The 26,405-nt window shown below is 36.6% G+C and overlaps 2 protein-coding genes across 2 annotated transcripts; one reads left to right on the plus strand and one right to left on the minus strand.

The window, feature by feature from the left end:
- Positions 1 to 485: 485 nt before the first annotated feature.
- LOC113044062 (RING finger protein 122-like) lies at positions 486 to 6,925 on the plus strand. The gene is made up of 6 exons (XM_026203653.1): positions 486 to 996; positions 2,684 to 2,834; positions 3,248 to 3,290; positions 4,178 to 4,219; positions 5,141 to 5,223; positions 6,166 to 6,925. Exons 1-6 carry the CDS (start codon positions 972 to 974, stop codon positions 6,287 to 6,289), a joined length of 468 nt encoding a protein of 155 aa, XP_026059438.1. The 5' UTR covers positions 486 to 971; the 3' UTR covers positions 6,290 to 6,925.
- A 4,203-nt stretch (positions 6,926 to 11,128) lies between these two features.
- On the minus strand, positions 11,129 to 26,312 carry LOC113044059 (protein RRP5 homolog). Its single transcript, XM_026203651.1, has 31 exons — positions 26,208 to 26,312; positions 25,860 to 25,972; positions 25,614 to 25,748; positions 24,853 to 25,020; positions 24,597 to 24,758; positions 24,126 to 24,234; positions 22,922 to 23,097; positions 22,624 to 22,731; positions 20,684 to 20,893; positions 20,473 to 20,597; positions 20,325 to 20,385; positions 20,076 to 20,222; positions 19,116 to 19,367; positions 18,552 to 18,677; positions 18,255 to 18,452; positions 17,873 to 18,043; positions 17,568 to 17,781; positions 17,307 to 17,459; positions 16,456 to 16,571; positions 15,882 to 16,366; positions 15,224 to 15,286; positions 15,002 to 15,083; positions 14,837 to 14,926; positions 13,797 to 13,902; positions 13,400 to 13,577; positions 13,222 to 13,278; positions 12,087 to 12,209; positions 11,878 to 12,000; positions 11,618 to 11,786; positions 11,368 to 11,540; positions 11,129 to 11,277 (listed from the first exon to the last, which is right to left on the minus strand). Exons 2-30 carry the CDS (start codon positions 25,956 to 25,958, stop codon positions 11,418 to 11,420), a joined length of 4,329 nt encoding a protein of 1,442 aa, XP_026059436.1. The 5' UTR covers positions 25,959 to 25,972; positions 26,208 to 26,312; the 3' UTR covers positions 11,129 to 11,277; positions 11,368 to 11,417.
- Positions 26,313 to 26,405: the final 93 nt, after the last annotated feature.

Raw genomic sequence — 26,405 nt, forward strand, 5'->3', positions numbered from 1 at the left:
ATCACATGAGCACAGATCTGTTTACAAACTGAAACTGTGCAGCCAGGAAAGACGCAGGAGCCTTCCTGGAGAATATTACTGGCTGGACTAGAACACATCTTTACCCCCAGATGCTTGCGTTTTGGCTTGGATATTTGTTGAATGAGCTAAGGGACTGTTCGGGTTTTTTTTTTTTTTTTTTGGTTTTGTTTCCACTTTCTTGATGAAAGGATTGAGGGAGCAGATGATTTTAGGTGGAGAGAAAAAATACCCCCCACAAAGGCGCACACATAAACACTCCAGTGGCTTGATGGTGGTGAGATACTGTTCTCATTTCGATCTCTAAACGGCTTGCTGTTCGAAAATAAGGAATATAGCTAAAAAAAAAAACAGACGGGTCGAGGTTGACATCCAAGGAAGAGGAGCTAGAAAAATCTTACAAAAAGTCTTTTGCAATAAGGGTTTGAGGGAAGACAAGGCTGTAGATGGAGTCTTGTGTCAGCTTGTGTGTAATGGACGTTTTAGAGCTCGCCAAACCACAATTCGCAGGAATTATTACTAAGATATTGGTTAACTTTTGTGCAAGACAACAAAGAAGATCACGTATGAAGTGCCATCTGGCCCCATATGGACTGGATCCCAAAGACGACGAATACCAAGGGCACATTACGCTCTCTTTGTCTGTGTAACAAAGCACCTTGTGCATATTCACATCAGCGGTGCCAAAGAGGGATTGAAATCTTTTGTTCTTTCGATGCTGACATCATAAAAGTGGGATGAATGGAGGAATAATTGAACTATAATCAAGACAGCACACCCTGTCATTTGAAGAGCTGCTTTTTAGACCCGTCTGACCTACGGGAAGAACGTCAGGAAAATTGTCGGGAATAAGTCAACCCGGAATCAAGCTTTCACTTGTGTCCTCCAGCCCCCGCATTGCCTGTTTCAGACAAGCAGTGAGTTCGCAGCAGCAGCGCTTGGAGTCAGATTACATGCAACCATTCCAATGGTGTAACGGTGAGTGGATCTTTGCGAAAAGTCTAAGCTGAACTTGAGTTAGTTTTTTTCTACCAGCATTAGTCACTGAAGTGGTATTGCTGCTCGGGATGTTGAAACCAGTTTGAAGAAGTCAAGGGGAATTATTCAGAAAGGTCAAGATTGTGGAAGTATTCGTGCTATGCCTAGACTGTTTTTAACAACCCGCATGCTGTCAGCCTTTTGCTCTTCTGAAAACTGATATGTCTAGAGTTTTATTTTTAGATGAAAACATGGATCGGCCTATAACAAGTAAAATGTTAAATAACAGTAACGCTAAGTGAGTAGAAGAGGACTGCATTCTGATTACTAGCGGAAATTGCTCAGATTCTGATTATGTATACATTGTATGGAGAGTAAACGTGTCAATGTGATTGCCTTAACCAGATAAAACAATTAAAACATCAGGGATACTGGCATATTTATATATTAAAAAGACTTTTGGGTCATATATATATATATATATATATATTATATATATATATATATATATATATATATATATATATATAGATATCATATATATATATGTCATATATATATATAATATATATATATATTATATGTGTGGTATATATTTTTATACACCATTTTAAAAGTTTGAGGTCAGTATGATTGTTTTAAAAAAAAAAGTATTTTATGCTCTATTTAACACTGTATTTATTTAATAAAAATACAATAGAAATAGATATTCTGATGTATTTTAAAACATTTTTTTTTAGATTATAACATTCAAAAGACAGGATTTATCTGAAATAGAAATCTTTAGAATTCTTATGTGACATTAAAAATAAATTTTCGGTCCATCTAATGTGTCCTTGGTGAAAAAAATAAATAAATAAATTGTGTATGTGTGTGTGTGTGTGTGTGTAAATATACAGTATGTATACAGGAAGCTGCCGAGCAAGCAAACTTCTTCTGAATAAATCATTAACAAGAATATGGACCATCACTTGAAAATTGTGTGCATTGCACATGGAAAATGACATTAGCCACCAACAAAAATGTACCATGGTAATACTGAGCAATTTCTGAGCAACCTGTACACATAAATTCAAATATAGCATAATAATAAATATTTGATTTTCATTCAGTAACCTAACATAATAAACAAAACAAAAACATAATATAATAAAAGTTCAGCTGTAGAGAACTGTAATCTTTGCTTCAATATATGCCCAAATATAGTAATAATACTGAAAATTCTCCAAATGGTTTTAAGACCTGAATCCTATGCATATGGCACACATTAAATCTCACTTTACCTATCAGAATGACACAAGCTTACAATAATCTCAGTGGAAGCCCCTCTATATAAGCACCTTAGATTAATCGTTCTTGAGGGGGATTCTTCCAGACGATGTGTTAATCTTTAACTTTTATGCTGACTGACAGGAGAGTATGAATGGAGATGAACTTCACATGGTTAGAAAAGAGTAATGTATGAATGCTATTTTTTTTTGTTTTTAACACACTAACACACATATGGCTTCCTGAAAGGCCAGATGGCAGTTTGTTTGGTGGCAATTATTACACAGTTGTTCGTATTTGTTTTGTATATAGCTAATCTCCCAGAATTCTCTGAAAATGGGCGTATCAAAGAACTGTGTGCTTCCTGCTCGGATATTTTTGTGTCATCATGTGCGATTTAAAGTGTGTTTGTATACAGGCTGCCTCTGTGGTCTAGGGCTGCAGCATTCAGACTGTGATATGTCAGAGGAAGACATCTACCGTTTGCCGCTCAACGTGTACGTCATTGTACTGGGCATAGGCATGTTCATCTTCATGCTCAGTGTAATCTTCTGCTGCTATCTGTTCAGGCAAGGACCCAAATGCATTCACGACATCCGCACGACTGCTGTTACACATCAGATGAGTCCTCTGTTGCTCTCTGCTCCTGTAAAAAACATGTAGAAAGACACGGCTGAGACATCATTTTCTAAAATTAATACAGACATCCTATTCACATACTGGTTTGTTAAACGGTGCGATTTAAATGACACTTTGAATCCCATATTTAATCAGACTTTGAGTTAACCACAGTATAAATTGGAGTATAATTTAGTGTATGCATTATGTAGAAGTGTTTTACATGCATACGAGAGAGTTTTGACAGAGGAAATGCTGCAGCGAAATTAATTTCACAATCTTTTGCACCACCCACAGCAGTTCTGCAGTTAAACTCAGGAAGTGCAGAAGTGTTTCATGTTTTTTTTTCCTCTTCTCTTTACAGATTGAAACAGCAAGGTACAAGGGAGCAGTACAGCTACAATGAGGTGGGCCTGAAACAATAAAGTTTGATGTAAACATAGCAATATAGTCTTAGCCATAGTCTTGATGAAATCCAATCTAACAGATGAACCTCATTATATACTTTTCTCCTCATATATTTAGTTAGCATGTTAGCAACTGTGACATACAATACTTTTATTTGGGTTATCTGACACAAGAAAGACAGGATGATATTTTCAAACAATAAGCACTAAAACCTGAGCCTAAAAATTAATTTAGTATTTTTCCAAATGGTGAAACGAGGTACTTAACCTTCATAATACTGTTGATCAAGCTCACTCGATGTTATATCAGAGGCATATTGATCTTAAATATCTAATGAAAGTAAAGGGTCTCACAATGAAATATGGGACCTAAGTTATCGTTTTCAAATAAAATGCTACAGTATGTAAACACCTATCACATAACATTAAATCAATTAATCGATCGATCAATTAATCAATTAACGTAGTCATCATCATGACTCGATGAAGCACACAGTTAACGTCAATTATACGTTAGTTACAGTGGTTGGGAAAATTACAACCCTTTCCTAGTAAAGATAAAATATGTTATTTTTCGGTATTAAAATACTTGATCCCAGTTTAATAATTTAAACAACTGTAGGTACCTCAAAAATGATAAACACGGTGTCCCTGTGGCGTCACTGTTTCCGTTTGTAGTCTTCAGGAGCTCGGCTGTCCTCCAACGACTCGACATGCGTTGGGGGCGGGGCTATGTGTTTGTTTGACCAATGGCTGACCAGAGAGCTGTTACCGAGAATTCAGTTCTGTTTCGTTGGCGCTAGTAGCGCAGAAATTAGCTTTCTAACTTAAAGTGATTTGTTGTAAAATTATAAACAACATATTTTATTTTCTTTTTTTCATTAAAGGTGGTGTTGAAAGGTGCAGGAAAGAAGCTGAGCCTGCTGGGAGTAAGTGTCATGAGCTCTCTGGGTGTGGTTGTTTGAACTTATGTGGGGTATCAAAGCATTTTGAATCCAAAGCATTGTCTTAAAATAAAATACATTTTTAAAAAGCAAACAAAATATAAGGGCCAAACTGAAATTTATATTTTTCCTTTCAGTTAACAAAAGGGAAATTTAGCTTCTTTTTTTTTCATTATTAAATATGATTAATAAATTGTAGCCTGATGGATAGGGACATGCAAATTGGCGGATACAGTTTATTTGCATTCCACACTAAACAGGGTCCAATAGATTCAATCATGGGACTATTTTGTATAAACACAAGTGTCTGAATCAAAGATGCTAGTTCTGCATTTCAGATCTCCCTCGCAGTGCATTAAAAATTCCTTTTCAAGCAAACCTCAGGGGAAATTCTTGATTAAGCAGCCCTCTGTGTGATTTTTGGATTCCAATAAAGCAGGTCCCCAGTTGGTTGAGAGGACCTGCATTATGGGAATCCAGATGTGAAACAGATGATGTCCATTAGAATATAATAGAACTCCAGACCCTGAAGTGAAGTGAAATACAGCCAAGTATGGTGACCCAAACTTGGAATTCGTGCTCTGCATGTAACCCATCTAAAGTGCACACACACAGCAGTGAACACACACACCGTGAACACACACCCGGAGCAGTGGGTCACCATAATCGGCTGTATGTCACATCACTTTTTGCACTTTTCACTCCCCCATTGGATTATGAGTCCAAATCTCTAACCACGACTTTCCTGCATGATGGTGCAAAGTATGAAAAAATGTGGCTGAAACAAAAACACAGAGAATTGTTGGCGAAGTTACAGCCGGCATTCTGTAGCATCCTGTTGAAGTGGTTAAATTATTTGTGTAAATGAAAAGAAGACTAAAATAGCTTGTTTCTTGTGTATCACAGCAGCCCTGTGCCGTGTGTCTAGAGGAATTTAAGACCAGAGACGAGCTGGGCGTCTGCCCGTGTTCACACACCTTCCATAAGAAGTGAGTTCCACTGAAACAAGCATTTACTTATGGGGAATGTCACATTTACTTAATGCAAAAACCTGCTTGGAATAGCCAGCAGAATTCCATAGAAAACTCATCATTCACAGTTCATGTCCTTGCACTATATTAAAAAAAAAAAAAAAAAAAAAAAAATATATATATATAGTTATAGTATATCAGTAATTTTCTTTGAAAGAAATTAACACTTTTATTTAGCATGGATGCATTAAACTGATCAAAACGTTCAGTGAATGTTTAAGTGTTTGCAAAGATGTTCAAAGATTTCCAATTAATGCTGTTCTTTTAAACTTTCTATTAATCAATGAATCTGGTTCCTGAAAATTCAGTTTTACCATAATACCATCAGAGGAATCAATGCAATTTTAAAATATAATAAAACAAACAAAAAAATGTTATTTTGAATGATAATATTTCACAATATTTATTTTTTTTTGTAACTTTTTTTAATTAATTTATTTTTTTTATCAAAAATGCAGTCTTGGTGAGTATAAAAACACTTCATATACATAATCTTACCAACCCCAAACCTATATTTTATATATATATAGTCTACTTTAAGTGTATAAATCTATTTACACACTCCTATTTATGAAAAAGATCATTCGATAATTAAGTTAGATTAAATTAGAATAGATTAAGTTAGATAATTAAAAATATAATGATATTAAAGCAACTTATATTATAATGCAATGCAATTCATTTATTTGAAAATTATATGCTTATTATATGTATGACTCTTACTATTGCTAACACTTCTGACTGCTAACAAACCCCTAAACACATCAAACTGCAAAGCAACAGCCTAACACTGTGGTGACTCATTTTGCATTAACAAGTATAAGTGCCAAAAGTGCACTAGTTTGCGATTTGCACGAGTATTTCTAAAGACGTCTCTTGTTGTTGCGTTGTAACTTGCAGGTGCCTGCTGAAATGGCTAGAGATCCGCAGCGTCTGCCCAATGTGCAATAAACCCATCATGCGTCTCCACAATGCTGACACCCCGCGAGGAGCCGAGGGGCTGCAAGACCCTGAGGAAGTGTGACCCCAGAAATTGTACGGCCCACGGCCAGATTAACACCCTCTAGTTCTGCGATTGTTGGAACAGATCATGTGACCTGCCTAGGCTCTCCAAAGCCATCTATATGCACCGCCACAGCGGACCGGAGTCAAGACAAACCAGGATGACACTAGTGATTCAGTATATTGCCAGTAGACAAACATAAGAATAATCTCCTATATATCGTGCCACAAAAATCTTTAAAGTAGAATCGTGCCGAGGTTCTAAAGCGAGAGACACACTGTGCATGCTGGGTAACGAGATCAAAATGAGAGGTAAATATCTCAGGAGTTTGCCTCAGGGGATCCAAGCAGGCAACAAAAGAAAACATTAAACTTCGGCAATTAAACTTCTGCTGTCGTTGGACAGCCGTATATATGTAATAATAGGGTTGTAGGTGTAATGCTGTTTGACCGGTACTACAAGGTCTTCATCAAGATCCTGCGTAGTCCTTACAGGAATATTAAATATGTAATCAATAACCAGCAGTTCTTATCCACTATCGTGTTCATTGCTTGAATTGATCCCTTTTCACTGTTATTTTGTATCGTTTGTTTTTGAATAAAATGTCTTGTTTTTGTGGTTAACCTCCCTTTTTATAAAAGAAATGCTGGATCCAGAGCTTTCGGTGGAAGAATTTTTATTGCAAAACATGTATGACTTCATATTACAGCAATATTTTAAATCCATAATAATCATTTATGAAATCGGAAAATGTGGTCACTTATAGATGTTCAATGACATGACATTAAAGTTCAGGAAACGCACAAATACAGCTCCAGAAATGTGTATATAGGTGCACAAGGGATTAAAAAATTTAGGATTAAAGAAGCTCCTCAAATATCCTATTAATCTTAAAGCAAAAAAAGATGGCACTAGCTGGCAGCTTCTGCTCCTTTGGACTCCACATATTCTAGAGCTTTCTGTTTGACCGCCTGGATGGTCTCAGGTGTGCCGTTCTTCTTCTCATACTCCAGGTAACGCTTAAAGAAGAACTTGATCTTCTTCACTGACACGCTCAGGTGAATCACACGATCAAAGAGCTCCCTGGAGGAAACGGGAAATGCATTGTGAGAAAACTAGAAATCTGAATAAAGATTACAATTTCAAGTCTATTCCACCCTACATATAATATTGATCATATATACAAGCTTATTTTTAACTTTCAAATAAATAATGGTTTTATTAATTAAATCTAAATAATGCAGTAGTTTGATTTGGTTGCATGTGATCTGATCAAAAGGGTCAATTCTTAAAGGGATAGTTCAGCCAAAAATGTCAATTCTGTCATCATTTACTCACCCTCAAGTTGTTCCAAACCTGTAAGATTTTTTTCCCCTTCTGCTAAGCACAAGAGATGATATTTTGAAGAATGTGGGTAACCACACAGCCGGTAGCCATTGACTTCCACAGTATTTTTTCCATGCTATGGAAATCAATGGCTACTGTCAAATGTTTGGTTACTAAAGGTCTTTAAAAGTATCTTCTTTTGTGCTAAACCGAAGAAAGAAACTGGTTTGGAATGACTTGAGAGTTAGGACATTTGTATTTTTTGGCTAAGCTATCCTTTTAAGAATTCATAATATGGACTGTATGAAGAAAACAGTTCAAATTTTCTCTCCGACTAGTATCGCCCTGCAGCTGTGTTTACCTCACTTCCTTCTGAGAGCCGTGCTTCACCATCAAGTCTATAAACACAGACCAGAGGTCTGTGCGTTTGGGGTAGGTACTCAGAACCTTTTCAAACATGGATTTGGCTTTCTCAGCATTCCCGTACTGAAACTCCAACCGGGCAAATTTGGCAATCAGGTCCACATCTGGAAAGGCAGCAAGGAAACAATGCATGAGCTGTAAACAGGAAACTGACTGAATATCATCCAAACTGCCTTTCAGATTCCCAATTATGAATTAATCTATTCCTAGTGAGTCGCTCCACACATACATAAATGTGGGAATGAGGTATTCATGTCTGAAGTGTGACTGGCACTCACGTTCTTTATTGGACAGGCTCTGCAGCGCCCTCTGCAGAAGGGCATTTGCAGCGTCGCTCTGACGCTGTCGAAGCAGGAAGTTGCCATAACTCAGATATACAGCTTTCTCCTGTTTGAAGCGTTTCACCATGCTTTTATATAGATTCTCAGCCTCCTACACACACACACAAACACAAACACACACAAAATGTAATACAGGGTTTCAAATTTTGACAACTGATTTGTTCTCATCAACTAAAAAAACTTGCTATCAACAACTATCGATCAATATTAGTGGTTAATACGTGGTTTTGTTTTTAACTTCAAAACAACGTCTGTATTTTAAAAGGCATTTCACATACATTGTAATATGATGGCTTGTGTAGCATGAGATATATATATATATATATATATATATATATATATATACATACACATACACACGTGACTGGCCAAGGCTCTCCAAAGCCATCTATATGCACCGTGTATACACTAAATGTGTATTTTCAGCATTATTTCTCTAGTATTCAATGTCACATGATCCATCATTTCTTATTATTATCAATGTTGAAAACAATTATTTTTGTGAAAATGCAAGACATTTTTTGATTTATAGAAAAAGTAAAGAACAACATTTATTGAAAATATAAAACTTTTAGAACAATATAAATGTTTTACTGTCACTTTTGGTCAATTTAATGTCTTGCTGAATAATAAAAAAAAAGAAACTTAATGACTAAAATTTGGTCAGACTGCCCACTCTTAAGCCAAAATATGTCTCAGTATCCCTTCTAACAACCACACCGGTCACATGACTGAACACGATGCTTACCTTGATCTTGTCCGACTTGGCGTAAATGTCTGCTAACTGCTGATACACAGGAAGAGGTTCACAGAACTGGATGGCCCGTTCAAAGACTTTCTGCAAGCTTTCTTGTGTCCCGTACATGTTCTCCAGATTTAGCATGGCCACCCACACATTCAGCTTCTCCCGCTCCTCTCTAAACACACAAACAAACCGGTTAACTCTTGTGACAAAATTGAGCTTTATTCAGATGCTATTTAAAAAAAAAAAAACTAACTAAATTATGCAAGACCAGGGAAAAGCAACACACCAATAAGCCTTTGATCAAAGGCCTGTCATTCATTTGCAAGTAACATCAAAGTGGAATAACAAAAAATTAATTGACTGTTTTCAAACATGTTTCCTGTAACTGCATGCAAGCTGTACCATCTTAAATCAGTCTTTTCACCTGAAGGAGATGGTTTTGAGGGCTCTCTCGCCGACAGCACGCGCCTGCTCGATCTGCGTGGCCTGTAGATGGAAAGCCATGTACTGCAGCCAGAGGAGGGAGCTGTCTGGAGACGACAGGAGCAGACGCTCAAACGCCACTGTGCTGTCCGGACGCACAGACGTGTCCATGAGCTCCGCCTCCAGTTTGCTGAGCTGCTGCTCCGCGTTCTGCTGCTCCTGCTTCAGCTCTTTACGGGACTTTTTCATCGGCTGGTGAGAAAGAGGAGCCGTTTACTGTGTGTGTGTGTGTGTGTGTATGTGTGTGTGTGTGTGTGTGCAGACTATGCACTTTAAAAAGTGATTGCAAACAAAATGAGTATGATTTATAAGAAAACGCTGTTTTAGACTTTAAATTCAAAATGTTCCACTTTACATTTAACTGAATGTGTTACTTGCCATTTCTTTGTAATTATTAAACCATATATATAATGTATATATATATATATATATATAGCGTTGCTTAGCAAAGACAGACGCCTCATGAGCGCTTCTGCCCGAGCGCTTTGGAAAGGAGGAGAAAGACGCGCTTAGCGTTTTCCATGCGTTTTTAGGCACGATATGTGAACGGCCCCTAAAGCGCTCGCTCACTCAGCACGCGCTGAAGGCTCGTTGCAAAATGTCGAATGCATTTAACAGACCAGAAATATAAGATCCTAAAATAACCAACAGGTCTGGTGTTTGGGTTGGATTCCCTGTAAGCTATAGTGTCTAAACTATAGACACTATAGTCTGTTAAACGCATTGGCTATTTTGCAACGAGCCTTCAGCGTGTACTGAGTGAGCGAGCGCCTGCTGAGTAGCCTAACATAAACATATAAGATGGTGTTTTTTTCTTCTTCGGGAGTGTCAGGGGCGTTGCCTGTTACGTTGTTTGGGTTATTGGGCTACCTTGTTGAACGCATATCATTATATTTCTCTCTCTCTTTTTTTTTTTTTTTTTTTTCAAATATAATTAAATACTCCAACGAACGGTTCAATACGAATACGCGTATCGTTACACCCCTAATATATATATATATATATATATATATCAGAATCAGAGCCGATAAGAACATCACAATAATCCAAACCACTCCAGTCCATCAATTAAACTCTTATGAATCAAATAACGATGGCATTTTAAGAAACAAACCTATCACTTCTGGCTAAAATACATGTCATCTATCAATACTAAGTTGTGTGGATCATTGTGATGTTTTTATCAGCTGTTTAGACTCATTTTGACGGCACCCATTCACTGCAGAGGATCCATTGGTGATTGGTGATGTGATGTAATGTTACATTTCACCACATCTGTTGTGATGATGCAAACTCATCCATATTTACCATTACATTTAGGCAAGTCAATTTTCAGTAAACATTCATTTTTGAGTGAACTATTCCTTTAAGACATGTACGATTTTTATAACCTTAAATCTGATCAAAACTATTTTCAAGACCCTATAAATTCTACACCAGACTGTTTCAGTATGTGCACCTTCCACTGTTATTATGGAAAATTAAATAAAAAGATATTCAACCGTCTACACGGGAGCAACTTAGGTTTGACGCATGTGTGAGCTCACCTTGCTCGTGACTTCCTGCTCGTCCTCACTGGAATCACGGGTGTCGTCTACTGCGGCAAAAGGTGTTAAAGAGCACAGTGTGGATCCCCACGGGAAGCCAAAAGCCATCTGCAGCCGTTCTGGTTCCTTTGCCTCCAGATTAACCTAAACAATCAGACGACAGCGGTTACATACAGAGAGGCAGCTAATATAAAATTAAAAACTTATTGATCTAAAAAAAAAAAAAAAAAGCACCTTTACTTGGTCTGTTAACGGTGTTACTTCCTCTTCTCTGAAGAACACTTCTACACCACTGTCATTATCCTCTGTTTTAGGTTTCTTTTTTTGGTTTTCTTCTTTTCTGTGGATTTGACTGGGCCTTCTTTTTTCTTTTTAATCGTCTGTCCATTTTTCTCACCGTCTTGATGCTAGAAGGATTCAACACAAGGTCAAATCCATCTTCTTGGAAACTATCGGTTAAACACAAAGACTCACACACACTTACCTGGCTCTCAGAATTAACCCGCTTCCTCTTGGTGGCTTTCGTGACATATTCCTCGATCGGCTCTTTTTTCAAATGCAATGGAAGCTCAAGGGATTCCGGGAGCAGATCTGGTTTGCCAGTGTCCTTTGGCAGCAGTGACAGGTTCACATGCTCGTTCTTACTGTTCACACTGATTTAGAAAGCAACCGTCTTTAGTCGTATAGCACTACACATCGATACATTTAAATGTTTTCACAATAGCTGGTCATTTTACACATTACCTGAGAACCTTGGCTGTCAGCAATGCATTCGCGGGAATGTGTTCGGAAAACGTTTTTTGGTCGTTCACAAAGTATTTTGAAGCATTCTGGAAAAGAACTCTTCCTGAGATGGTTCTTGATAACCTTCATACGAGAAAAATAATTTTAATCCAACTCGTGAGGCTAAGATGGTTTCTTTAAAAATGTGCAGCAAAATCTAAATACTTTACCTCACAAATATGCCTAGATCAGTAACCGACATCAAATATCCTCTGATAATCTGGCCCTCTTTTATATCAGAAATTGACTGAATGTCTGGATCTGTAAGATTCTGATTGTGGTCCTTGTACAATCTGCAGAAAGGGGATGCATTTGAGTTTAAAATGAATAAAATGGGAAATTTTAATTACTTGCAAAAATGGCAAACAAATAAAAACTGAATAAAATAAAAAAAGGCAGATTTTTTTGAGACAATGTTACATTTTAAATCATCCTCATATACTCTAACACAAAGCAACCATTTATTTGTAATGCTTTCAAGATGACTCAAATGGAAAAGGCTTGTCAGATGTCCACATGAGAGCAGGCCTGTTTTATGAACTATTTAATAGTTTCAAATGACTTGTCAGACAGTGGCCAAAATATGCAAGCCAGCAAAAAATAATCATCATCATCTGCACAATTACGCAGATGCAGGGCTGATGTTCTCAGTATTCTGAGAAGAAAGCAACAGATGATATGGGTCAAAGACCTACACAGACCTCCCATTTATTACTGCAGGAAACGCATCACACTGCTGCTGGTTCTCAGGATAGAAAGAGCACAAACCACAGCAGGGTTCATTTCAAATGGTGTTTTTTTAACATGCAAGATAGTAAAAATAGAACCATGTTTTGCCTCACACTTTTGTAAAAAAATAAAAATAAAAATAATAATAATAATCTAAATGGCCCAATTTATTGTCAAAAGCCTAATTTCAATGTCCCATGAAAGAAAAATAAAATAAATAAAAATAATATATAATATAAAATATAATATAAAATAAGGTAACATTTAGAAAAGTAGATTTTTTTTTTACATTATTATTGCCATTACCACATTATTGTCAAGTAATATTTCTCTTGGTAATGTACTTGTGGTTGTATGTGTTTATAATATAAAAACTTCAATTATAAATAAATTAACACTTAACAGGTGAAATATGAAACATATACATGCTATAACAGGTTTACATGTAAATAAAATCAAATAATAAGCACTGTGAATAAAACAAAAATAAATAAATCAATGCATTCATTTAATGGAATGTTTTAAAGAAACAAAGTGATGTTTCATCTCATTTTTTAATGATGCTTGATTATGTACCTGGAGGGACGCAATGAAATGTTGAAGTTTTCATTTTCCTCCCCAATAACGTAGCATCTGCATAAAAGACATGCACACACATAAACCAACTTCACATTGGAAGCTTTTTACTGCTTTGGTGCAAGAAAAATCCTTTCAGACATTCGTCATGAAAAATTCCAACTAGGTCGTGACTCACCGGACTATTTGGCCCAGCTTGTAGGGCTCTAGCGGGTTGTCTGTGAATTCATCAGAGAGATCTGTTAGCGAAGCCAAACCCGAATTCCCAAACGGGAGCTGGAGAAACAGTCCCATGTGAGGCACAATTTTCCAAACCTTCGCCATGGTGATCACCCCTTGCTCCATCTTGTACGTCCCTACAGTAACGGCACACACACAGGAAATGCTAAAGAGACTCGAGGGACGACCGCCACATGCGTCACGATGGCAGAAGCGCCACATCAGGAGCTGTGTGACTCAGCTTTTGGTATAATGAGGACAAAATATGAACTAGGAAATGTTGTCACATCAAATCGCCTCTGACAGTACTGTGCTTCGAAACAGTTATGATTGCAGATGAAACTTAAAAGTATTACCTGTGAGTGAAAGGGAAAGACGAAAAGGTTTGGTGTTACCAAGACCAACAACCTTTGCAGAAGCAGTCTGTCCCAGTTTAAAAAGCGTCTGTGGGTGTTTAGCTTGCTGTGGGAAAAATCCATTTGAAAACATCATAGCTTTGTTTTTTCAGAAATTAATGCAACAAAACATGCATTTAAAAAGTGCTTGTAAAAATATTTTTAAAAGTAACATTTAAAAATCACCATTAAATTAACCCTTTCAAACAAGTAAAGTTTATTAAATAGAAATGAAATCATTTTTATAATAAGCAAAGCAATATTGTAACATTACTTTTCAAATTCTGCTTTTAACAAACAAGTAGGGGTGGACAATACGATCAAGATCACAATGAGAGTCATTTTACTTCACTGTAACAATTTATAAATCACAATATAGTTATTTTTGCTTTAAATAAGATCTTCGTGATTTCAAAATATCATTTTTATACCATAGAAATTTCATAATTGTCACCAATGTCAATATCACGAAAAGCTAATACTAGCCTAAACAACAAACAAACTTGTCCAAGCTCACTGGACAAATAAACAGTCAGCGATTAAATATGAATAAGAAACACATTACATGCAATATTACAAAAAAAAAAAAAACTGCAGTAGAACAAACAAGAAACCATACATTATATTAAGTAATAAATAGTATAAAACACTGCATATTCTTCACTGTGTATATTAAAGATATATTTCTTCTTATTAAAGTTACAAAAGTGATTCAGGCAAGATCAGTGAGAGATTTTCTCTTTTTTTGTTGGTTGATAAACATGAATGACAGAAAGCAGGAATATTAGACTGCTGTCACTTTAAGAGCTGCCCGGACCCAATACACTGTTATGTGCGTTTTCCTTCTCAGCTGTTTGTTTTTAATAGTGAAAAGTTTTAGTGTCACGGAGTGTGTGATCGCGATTGAGATGATTGCTGACAAATTTCTACCAGCTAATCGTGTGTACCAGTATATCGCCCACCCCTACAAACAAGGAAAGGAAAGCTGTAAAGAGACTTACGCTAGCTTTGGTAATCATGGCTAACAGTTCAACAGTTCCCATGACGTTGGGCTTCACATGGACTTCTAAGCACTGTGATTCTTTGTCGAACTGAGGAGAAGGCAAAAATTACTTCAACAGCTCATGCAGTTTAAGATTACTTTTCCTTAAACTGTAAAAATCTACCTTTGATGCAAAGCATGTGACTTCATCTCCAGGTTTGTAGTTTAATTTGTCAACTGTCTTCTTGTCAGCTTCATTCAGTTTGCTGAAAAAGAGTGATGTATGTAACACAAAATCATGAATAGAAAACATGCACCCAGAAAAACTTTTGATGCAGCTGTTCCCACATGCTGCTTACTCACATTAATGTAAAATTAATGTATGGAGAGCTGCAGAAATGCATACCTGGGCAGAAGAGTGAGTTCAGGGAGGCAAACCTTAAAGGAGGGATGAGAGATTGGCAGGAACCTGTTGAAAGACAGACAATATTTTATGAACATCAAGAAATTACAAATTTCAAGCTAGTTAAATACAGAATAAAACAATGCCAAGAGTCCATGAAAGCTGACATTATCTACACAACACCAATGATAAGTATTCATTCAAGCATATTCCTCAAACTCAGCCACAAAAACAAAATATGAAAAAATATGACGTCTGTCTGTAACGGAGCAAAAATAAATAAATAAATGCAAAATGTTATATTTATTACATTTTGATAAACTTATTTAAATCTACATGTAGTAACAGTAACAATAGAAATAAACATGAAATCGTAAAAAAAAAAAAAAAAAAAAAAAAAAAACGCTGTCCCCATAAAACAGCATTAAAAAAATAATAAAAAAAATGAATAAATTAATTAAAAAAATTAAAATCGAAAGATTTCAATGAAATGCAAAAAAAAAAAAAAAATCTAAATTTTACACTGAAATAAAGCTTTACAATAAAAAGTAAAATAATAATTGAAAATAAAAGAAACATAAAAGAACTTACAGAATATAGCTTTAAATAAAATACCTGAGAAATAAAATACATAAGAAACACTTAACACGGCTATATTTACTTGTGACCATGAACTGTTTGTGCTCCAATCACTCTGGCTTCGACCTTGCTCCCGACCTTCAGGGTTGATGTTGGGAAGCTGCCGACCACTGGTGACTCCTCGATCTGAGATACATGGATACTTCCTGCGGTCCCCGACGGCAGCGTCACCACCACATCCATGGGCTTCACCTTCTTTATGGTCACGGTCATCACTTCCCCAAGACCTGTGCTCTTAAATTTGCTCTGCTCCGGTTTCTGCGTTCCTCCCGTTGCGTTCTGTTTCTGACACTCGACAAGAGGAAGACCTCCCAACTCCTCACAGCTGTTCTCCTTGACGGTCACATTCAGACAGGAACCGACGAGAAATTTCTTTGAGTTTAAGATGTCATTTATGTGAGAGCGAGTGGGAATGATGGTCAGGTGACCAGTGTCAGCCAATGAGACGACAGCAAATTCTTTGTCGGTGTACTGGACAGTGGCAGTGAGTTTGGAGTCCTTTTCCAACTGAAGACAAACAAAAAGAATGAAGAATGAACTAACAGGCCTGAATAAATGAGATGCAGTGGATTTTCAGGGCTTTGAGTTGGACTTGCCTTTTTCCTCAGGGTCCCGGTCAGCTTTGGAAGCAGCGACACATGGACCTCAGACTTGGAAATGTCGACATGGAGAACGACTGCAGTGAGTTTGCAGCCTGGACTCACATTCACACCTGAAACATTGACACAAATCTAGTTAGATGAGAACTAGCGTGTTATCCATCCATGTCAAGATCACCAAATTCACACAAAACCACTGATATTTTTAAAGTCGCCGGTTTCACAAGCTTTCCACGAGATGTAGACAGTCCAATGCGAGTATTGTTTCAACAGGAAACAGTTTTTTTTTTTTTTTTTTAAATCAAATGATCCAAGACATTCAGCTACAACATTTTTATTGCAAACTAAAAGTAAAATGATTAAAATTAGGTAAGTATATTGTGACTGTATAATCGTTTGAATGGGTTATTTGAGAAGTTGTGCAGTTTAAATTTCGATCACATTTTGCCTTCCAACTAAGGGAAATTATATGGTTATTTTATCTTATATTTATTAGATATGGGTTTCATTAGTGTGTGAATGTAAAGTGGACCAAGTTTAAAGTTGAACCAGAACAATATATAAATAAACCAACTTTTTCACAGAAATAAATACAATAATATTGGACTATTTTACTATATATTTCCAAGTGAAAACTAAAAAAACAATCATGACAGGTAATTGAAAAAGCTGGAAAACAAATATTAGATTAAAAACTCTAAACGGACTGAATTTCAACTCAAATGGATCCAAGAACTTCAGCTGCACAGTCTACTTAAGACTAAAAGTTGCCATTGGTATAACTAGGAACAAGCTGTTCTCATGACAATGTGAGATGAATTAATGTTTAAGAGGAAGGCAGTCCTCACCTTCTGTGTGGTACTTTGAGACCAATACAGTGGCTTCACTGAGCTGATCTGAGGTCAGTGTGACCGAGCCATCCTCTCTGCTATCGCCCACCGTCACCTTCAGTTTATTTCCCAGAGATACAGCAGAGAGCTGCTGCAGGACGTCAGACTCGCCTGGAGACAACAGAGATTTGGATATCTTGATTAAAGATATTAGAATACGGCAGAAATCAGAAGTTAAACACCTTATCACTTATCATTCATCAGAGCCTACGCTCATACCTCTGCAAGTCATCATCTCAAAGATGGCCTTCTTTTCCTTCAGACCCTGGATCAGTCTGGCTTGGGACTCTTCCTCAGAGGAAATCAATTCTGACACCCTCAGACTGACCAGAAACCGGTTCTTCTCATCATCCAAATTGGTGACTTTGGCGACAACCGTCTGGCCGATGTCAAAGACGACTGAGGTGTCCGTGACGAACTGATCACTCATGGCCTACGGCGAGACAGAAACACAACATCAAATTTACATAAAAATGTACAATTCCACTCTGAATCCCATCTAAACGACCCAAACAAAGACGTACAGCTTTGGGAGCGAGGCCGAAGAGTTCATACGGGAAATCGATGAAGACTCCGTAAGGCATGATGTTTTTCACCCAGCCGACCATCTGCATCCCCACCTGGAGCTCAGAGAAGTTTTTGGGGCCGCTGTCGTCCTCCAGACAGGCCTTCAGCAGGGGTTTCTTAGTGAGAGTCTGAAAACAACTAGGTTAAGAAGAACTGAATCATGTGGAAGTGCGAGTCGACGCGCCTGCGCAGAAACTATTTAAACGGAGCTGATTGTAGCTCCAATGGTTTCAACTTATATATATATATATATATATAAAAATAAAGGTGACTTGACAGTCAGATATTTAATAGTTATTTCTACTGAAAACAAAGACATCAATGGCTGTGTGAGGATACAATGCCCCTCTTCTTGGTCTTGCTGAGGCACATTAAATTAGAGATGGTGTCGCCCTCCTCCAGCACCATCCACAGGGAAAGGCAGTTGGTCACGTGGTCAGAGAGGTGCACTGTGGGTATAAAAGCTGGCACCTCCTCAGGAAGAATGGAGACCTCCAGACCATCCAGGACTTTGCGGCACACTTTTACTTCAACCGTCTAAATGGGACATAGCAATAAACGTTTTTTTGTTTTGTTTTGTTTTTTCACATGCTTTGAAAAGAAAGCAATTATAAAAACTTTTTTCGGCCAAATTACCTTTCCAACCACAAAGTCAAATTTGGCAGTCTTCTCCTCTTTCACATCTCCCTCAGTAACGGCCCTGAAGGATAAACGTAGCATCTTTTTTTCTTCATCACAATCCAAGACTTTGGCCTTGACAACCTGCAGAAAACAATTAACAGTGTGTAAATGAGTGTGACCTGAAGGTCAAAGGTTCAAGAGACAGAAATGTGCGACTGGAATAAATTTGACAAAATACACAATGTGCACGAGCAATATAAAATACACTATCATTCAACTTTAGAGACAGTAAGATTTTTTTAAATGGTGTCTGAAGTATTTTATGCTAACCATAGCTGCCATTATTGGATTAAAAATTGGATATAAACTTCCATTTTAAAATATAATTTATTTAAATGTAATTTTCTGCACAATTACTCCAGTTTTCAGTGTCATATGATGCTTCAGAAATCATTCTAATATGCCGATTTGATGCATAAGAGAGATTATTAATCATACTGACCCCAAATTTTTGAACAGAAGTGTAAAAATTTTTAACTAGATGCATTTGACAGTTTTTAAATATTGCTTTTCTCTGACCTGACCAACGAAGAAGAGCTCTTCTGGATTACCCACATACTCTGTGGACAGTTCTGCCTTAGGAACCAGACCCTTCACATCTTCATAGAAACGAACAATGCAGCCAAAGTCCTTCACACACACGATGAAGCCGTGGGAGACGCGGCCCACCTTGGCATCAGCGTAGGACAGGAAGAGAGGGAGTGTGGACTCAACAAGGGCCTTCTTCCTGGTCAGGCACAACTTCTTCTGCTGAGCGTCCACTGACAACACCTACACAAACCCATGATAAATTAAGAAGAACGGTAGCAAATAGACTGTCAGTGAAACACAAGCCTGCATTCAAGGGGACAGAGAGATGTCAAATGCCAAGAGTACAAAATTTGGGAAAAATAAAATAAATTCAATAAAAAACGTTTGCATTGTATTAAAAAAAAAAAAAAACTCAAGACTGCATTAAAGTAGAAAAAATTTAAAATAATAAAAACATGAAATAAACAAAAATGTATATACACATTTCAAATAATCAAGGCAGCTTTAAAATCTACATAAAAAAACTATTTTTTAAAAAGATGTGTAAAAAAAGCATGGCTAATTAATGTATTTGATAAAAAAAAAAACACTCATAATCTGTTTGTTTCAAATAATCAAAGCAGTTTTAAATGTTACATTATTACAAGTCTGCATTAAAGGGGATAGAAAAAAAGTTTACAATTTCAGGAAAATAACAAAATAAACAATCCTGACAAAAAAAACATTTAGCATAATCCATTTGTACATTTAAAAAAAAGACAATATTTTTCCAAACTTGTAGCCATTTCACTGCCATGTGATTGTGAATGTTTTTTTTTTTTTTTTTACATGCAGTAACCCCAAAAAACTGCAAGACTAATTATTACTACTTTTCCAATACTTTCATCATCTTGGACATCCTTATTTTTCCCCGAGCCAAACAACAGTGCATGACAGTAAGATCCTCACCCTGCACTTGACCCTCAGTCCACTAGTGAATATCTTCTCTGGGTTCTTTAAGACAACATCGGCCAGGTGATTTCTGGGTATCAATCCTTTGATGTGGTTCGTTATCCTCACATACGCACCCTGTTTCTGCAAATCCATAACTGTTCCCTAAAACAACACAGGACGCATTTGACCACAAGCACAGTAATTCTTTTGTGTGACATTTCCTGCAAATCCATTTCGATTTCGTGCTCAAGCACGGCTGCCCACCTCAACAATTTGTCCCACTTTCACGTCTTGATATCTGTACAACTCTGTATTAACGGTGCTCCTATAAAACAAAACAAAATATATATATAAAATAAACTGGGAACCCATAACACCCTAGCAACCACATAACAGCAGCCTAGAAACCAACCTGCGCAGTGTGCCCATGTGCATTCGCTCCATAGGACTGTAATCTATGATTCTCAGAGTGAGTTCAGGCTGGGACAGTAAGCTGTTTGGGTTGAATTCTTCCTTTGCCTCCTTCGTGAGGTTTTTCTATATGTAAAATGCAAATAAATCTTCATTAGACACTCAGATTAGCGTGCATGTGTCATCTGTGTGAAGACTGGCTGTGTACTCACATGCACAAAGACTGTGGTCCCGTCAGGCATCTTCATCAAGGCTCCAGAGTGATGGTGCAACGCAGACATCTTACAGCACTGCACCACCTCACCCACCCGCTCACTCGAGACCTCATCCAGCACAGCGCCGCCTGGTGGCAGGAGATGCCAGCGCAGGGACAGACCCACATGCCGCGTGGATGGCTCCACATACAGAACCCGCGCCAGGACCTGGAACAGAACCGAACTTCACTATTGCCTGAGAATCACTGTTACTTTGGCATTATTTATATACTATTATACACTAAAGTTTTCATATCTACATTTTCAGTTTTGATTTTAGTTAATGATTCGTGATTGCTTTTTTGATTGTTTTAAATATAACCATTCAGGATATTATTTTTTGTTTATTTCAGCTTTAGTTTTACTACTTTTATTCCAGCTTCAGTGATTCAACTAATCCAAAATTTGTTAAAAAGTGTTAAAAAGTTAACATTTTACAACTAATATTTATATTTTACACAGTTTCTGCAGGTTTTATTTTATTTGAGGCTTTTTAAAGACCTTGTAGGAACAATGTAGAGACATTTTAAAGCTGTATTAGCTACACTTTTTTATATAGATGTTATGATTTATATAATAGACATATGTGCTAAGGAGGTCAATTCAAAAGGGAAAAAAGTCTGCAATTCCCATTGAAAGACATTTGTTCTTATTTTAAACAAACTCAGTTTAGTTCACTTTTTCAGAAAGCTTTTCTTTGCATCTTCATTTTGCGTCTCAAGTTAATGTATCTTGACTTAAGGATATTTGTATTGGAATACAAGAATGAAGTACTGAGGTAGATATTGATTTTTGCAGAGCATGCAGCATTTAATGCCATAACTTTACAATTTAAGACTTTTTGGTCTGATTTAAGACTTAAAACTTCATTTGTGTAAGGGCGAGTACCCACAGAAATCCTGATTTGATTTCAGATAGATATATATATATATATATATATATATATTTATTAGGGCTGTCAAATGATTAAAATTTTAAATCAAATTAATCAGAATTTTCAGTGGATTAATCAGGATTAATCACTATTTGCAATTACACCTGAATCCTAACCATTTTTTTCTGAAATGCATAACAAAAGATAAATAACAGGACACAGATACATAATTTTCATGTATTGATTCATCAATATGTGGTTCTTTTTTTTCTGAATTTCAAAAGTTTAACATTTACTTAGATCAAATTTACCTGAGCACTATATCAAACTATGCCATCAGATAGTGTAAGAGTTTTAGGTGAACCAGTGGTTAAATATAGCCACATATCTATGAAATTATACATAGAGAAACTCGAAAGAATGAACTCAGAAACACAAACATGCGCCCTCTGCACTCTGGGCACTCTTGTTTTTAGGAGGTCTTCATTTGCTCTGCCACAATACTTTAGGATCGATATTTTCTCGTTCTGAAGGCTTCAAGTGCCAGTAAAACCAAGTAAAAATGCATATGCTTTTCCAAACAGCTGTAATTTTCGCTGCATTGCATGTAGGTGTTCTGCACATGCGCAATGTGAAACACAGGACGATATAACAGGAAGAAGCTCCAGCGTATCAACTACCAAAGTCGTCTCTGTTTATCGAGCTTGGCATGAATGTATTTGAGAGTAACTGGGGTAAAACCTTAAGCTTCTTCGGTGTTTTCATCGCGGCGCTCGCCGCTGTTTTTTACTATCTTGAGACTTTCCTGACCTGAATAATTTGTCACACTGCGCATGCGTGAAATGCGTCAAAAAATTTGACGTAATTAACAACAAACAACTAATAAACGTCGTTAACGCGCTATTTTTGACAGCCCTAATATATATATATATATATATATATATATAATGCACACACGTTAAAAATATATACATTTATACAGATATATTTTTTAGCACTATTTCTATGGTCTTTTGACTCGTACCTCATCTCCTGTGTTGTAGGTAGATGCTTTGTCCTCATCAAGGTGCAGAAAATCAACCATTCCAGTAAAAGATGAAAGATACGTCAAGATAAGCCCATGAGGAGTAACCTAGCATGACAAAACATCAACAGACAATGTCAACATCTCAAAAAGATTGTTCTAGAACACTTTAAAATGATCTTAAGAGGGAATTCAAACTGCTTACAGTGACTGTTGTACCTGCATATTAAACCAGGACAGGAGGAAGTATTTTAACATCGACATCATTATATTTTATGTCTATGTGCAGCTGACTTACCTTCTTGATGCGTGCCTGGATCAGAAGTCCTGGCAGGAGCGTGTCTAGGGTCCATCCTTGCTGAGTCTCTGCACAGGCCTTTCCAAGAGCCTGAGGATCCTGGGACAGACGCACCACACGGCCATCGTTCTTGACTTCCTCTATCAGGACCGTCATGTACTGACCCACATTCAGATCTGAGATGAACAGGAAACTTACAATCATAATACTGCTTTTATTCTGTTTAGAGGACATGGACAGTTCATCCAAAAATGTTGTTGCCATTCCTAGCATGCATAACTTTAATTATTATTAATATTTAAACATTAAAATAAATGTACAACCTGAATGCACTGAAAGTCGCTTTGGATAAAAGCATCTGCCAAATGCATCAATGTAAATGTATTATTAATGTAATAAAATATAAAAGTTAAAATTATTATTTATCCTTTACTTTTCCAAGGAAGGTTCCAGTGAGATTAAAAGAAATCTCTTCTTCCAGGGAGTCCTGGCCAAGATGACCAAGCAAAAAGATTCACATAGTTTAATATAATTTGACAATGGATTAAAAAAAAAAAAAAAAAAAAAAAGTGTAAAATAAACATTTATACTTTAGATGACAACATATTTTTTTTAAAAAAATACACCGATATTTAATAAAAATATAATTATAAAAGGAAGTAAACACTGTAACCAACAGTGCACTCCGTATTCTGGGAAGTTTGTGTGCATTGGGAATCATATTTTTCAAATAAAGCCAGGGTAACACTCATTTTACATACAGCACAAAGTGAAAATAACATGAATTTGACAGTGGGTAAATGCATAAAGCACAGCATAATTTAAAATCACGAGTTTAATGTTTAAAGCATTCAGTTAACACGGACCGACCGTCACACAGAGAATACGTGATCATGCTGAATAAATATGCACACTTAAGATCTCACAGCTGGATTCGACTAGGTTTACAAGGTTTGTGAAATTAAATGTTCAAAAGTACTTTAGTAAATACAAATAACTGGACATCTTAAAGCTATTTCTTGCCATACAGGTTTGGAATTACATGAAGGTGAGAATATGGCAATTAGCATTTTTAGTTTAACTACTTCAACATTATTTTAACCAGTATGATTTGAGAGGTATTCATCTTGTCATAGAACTACAATAAACAGTATATGTACACTAATGACATGTTATGTTGCTGTATTTGTGGTGGATTTCATACCTTTTTTTGAAGATGTGCTTTGCTTGGGCAGGAAAGCTTTAGTGCCACTGATTCCGATGTCAACCAGGAAGCCGTGATCTTCCACACTCTCCACACATCCACTCAGTGTCTTAAATGTTAAGACAGTCTTATCTTAGTCCACAAGTGACAATTACTCTAAAGATTCAACAACAACTGGCTGATACATACAACCAATAGTATAAAAGTTTGTGTTGCTCTCAGTTTTTTTTTTTTTTTTTTTTAATTAATATTTTTATTTCGCAAGAACAGATCAAATTGAATTAAATTAAATTACAAAATATTCCTATTTTGTACAAATTATGTTATTTATTTATTACAAAAAGCTGGAAAAACTATCACAAATTCCACAAAAATATTAAGCAGCCCACCATTAATAATAATAATAAATGTTTCTTGGGCATCAAATGAGAATATTAGAATGATTTCTGAAGGAAAGTTTTGCAAACTCACCATTCCAGGTTTCAAAGAACCTGAACTCAACACCTTGTTAACCCCTTTAGGGTTGATTGACACTTTAAGACTAGTTTGACCCTCCTTAAAGGAGTCGAGAGACGACACAACGCATCTGATCAGCATTCCAGGAGTAAGCAGTTGTGGGAGAGGGACAACTTCCTGTTTAGAGTAGACCAACACAAACAAAATGCATCCTTTAATGATAACATTCACATACAGCTTTACATTTTCATTCCTTATGCCGCTGTGGTACCTTCAAACTGTCTTCAGAGTCCACGTTGTCCTTAAGAATACTGGTATAGGAGTCACAAATGTTGAAGATTGGCAGGTAACCAACAAGACCGCTGGGAAAACCAACAACTGCCTCAAAGTCTGACACTTCCTTCACACAGCCCAGCATCAGAGTGCCAATCTTCAGATTCTAGACCGAGAGATCAATACAATACAAGAAATTAATAATAAATACATATATACATACAGTGATGGACAAAATTATTAGCGGACTAGTATTTTTATTTAAAAACATTTTTTTTAAAGTGCGGAGTCCCACACGTAGCATGCAGGAAAATAATAGTATCCTAAATCATGTGCACGATTTACTATTTCGTTCCCTCGATTTGTTCAATTGTGAACATTATTTATAAATCGAGGGAAAGGAATAGTAAATTGTGCAAACGATTTAGAAAACTGTAGAAACAAAATAGTAATCGTGTGTATGTGTTAGTACATTGAGGGAATGAATTTGTAAATTGTGCGCATTATTTATACATTTTTTTCTTGTATGTCAGATGCAGGGCTCCATATTTCTAGGGGTGGGCTAAACTTTGGACGAAAACATAAGTTGGGTTTCCATCGGGCTGGTTTTATAGGCATTTTGAAGTATCGCATCAGAATCGAGAGATGGAAACATTGAATTTCAAACTGCCTCAATTCAAATTGTCACAGTAGCTATGTTTCCATCCAAAGAGTGTATTTTAACTAAATTTTGCAAATATCTAATATGCATATACATACCCGTAAATGAAGAATTTCCACATTTGTTTCAGTATTAAGTTTTAAATCCCCTCTTTCTTCTTTTCGTTGTTTAGTTTTTTGCTTTCCATCCTGTTGCACGGTCTTTCTCTTCTTTGTAACCACTGTTTCACGTGTCTGAAAAACATGACACACATGCACATTACTCTCATGGCAGATGTGAAGGCAGCACATTGATCTGAATTAACATCACTGTTGCAGTCACTACCATCATTATCATCGACTTACTTCAAAAAGATTGTCCACTTCGTGTGCCTTAATCTTTTTGGAGTCGGTGGTCTTCTTTTCTGTCCCACCACGGGGGAAATCTTCCTCCATAGACGCCATTCTTCACGATGTACCTAAATATAAAGGCTCTAATTAATTCCAATCAAGAAACAAACGTAAAAAAACAGAGTTTTCTTAGACATGAATCCTGGTCTTGTCTCACATCTGCTCACGTGTCTTTACAAAACGGCAAGCATGGACACATTAGAAACACAACATATATAGTATGCAACCTTTAACCAACACATTCCTTACATTTAGTAAAACCCTCTAATTAGAGGGGGGGAAATACAAAGTATGTTTACTTACGGTCTAAAAAGTTGCGTAGATCAATGTAAAACTATCTGTGTAACGTTAAGTCAATCACATCATGCTCCTCAGAAACGTGCGTTCTATGCATGACCCGGATGTAAACACCGACAGGCGGGATTTAAGATTGTACGGCAAAGAAAAAGAATCAACCAATAGGATGACGGGACAATTAGATTGAAGTCTCTGCGAACCTAT

Source organism: Carassius auratus, chromosome 26 (genome assembly GCF_003368295.1).
Source record: "Carassius auratus strain Wakin chromosome 26, ASM336829v1, whole genome shotgun sequence".
NCBI lineage: Eukaryota > Metazoa > Chordata > Actinopteri > Cypriniformes > Cyprinidae > Carassius > Carassius auratus.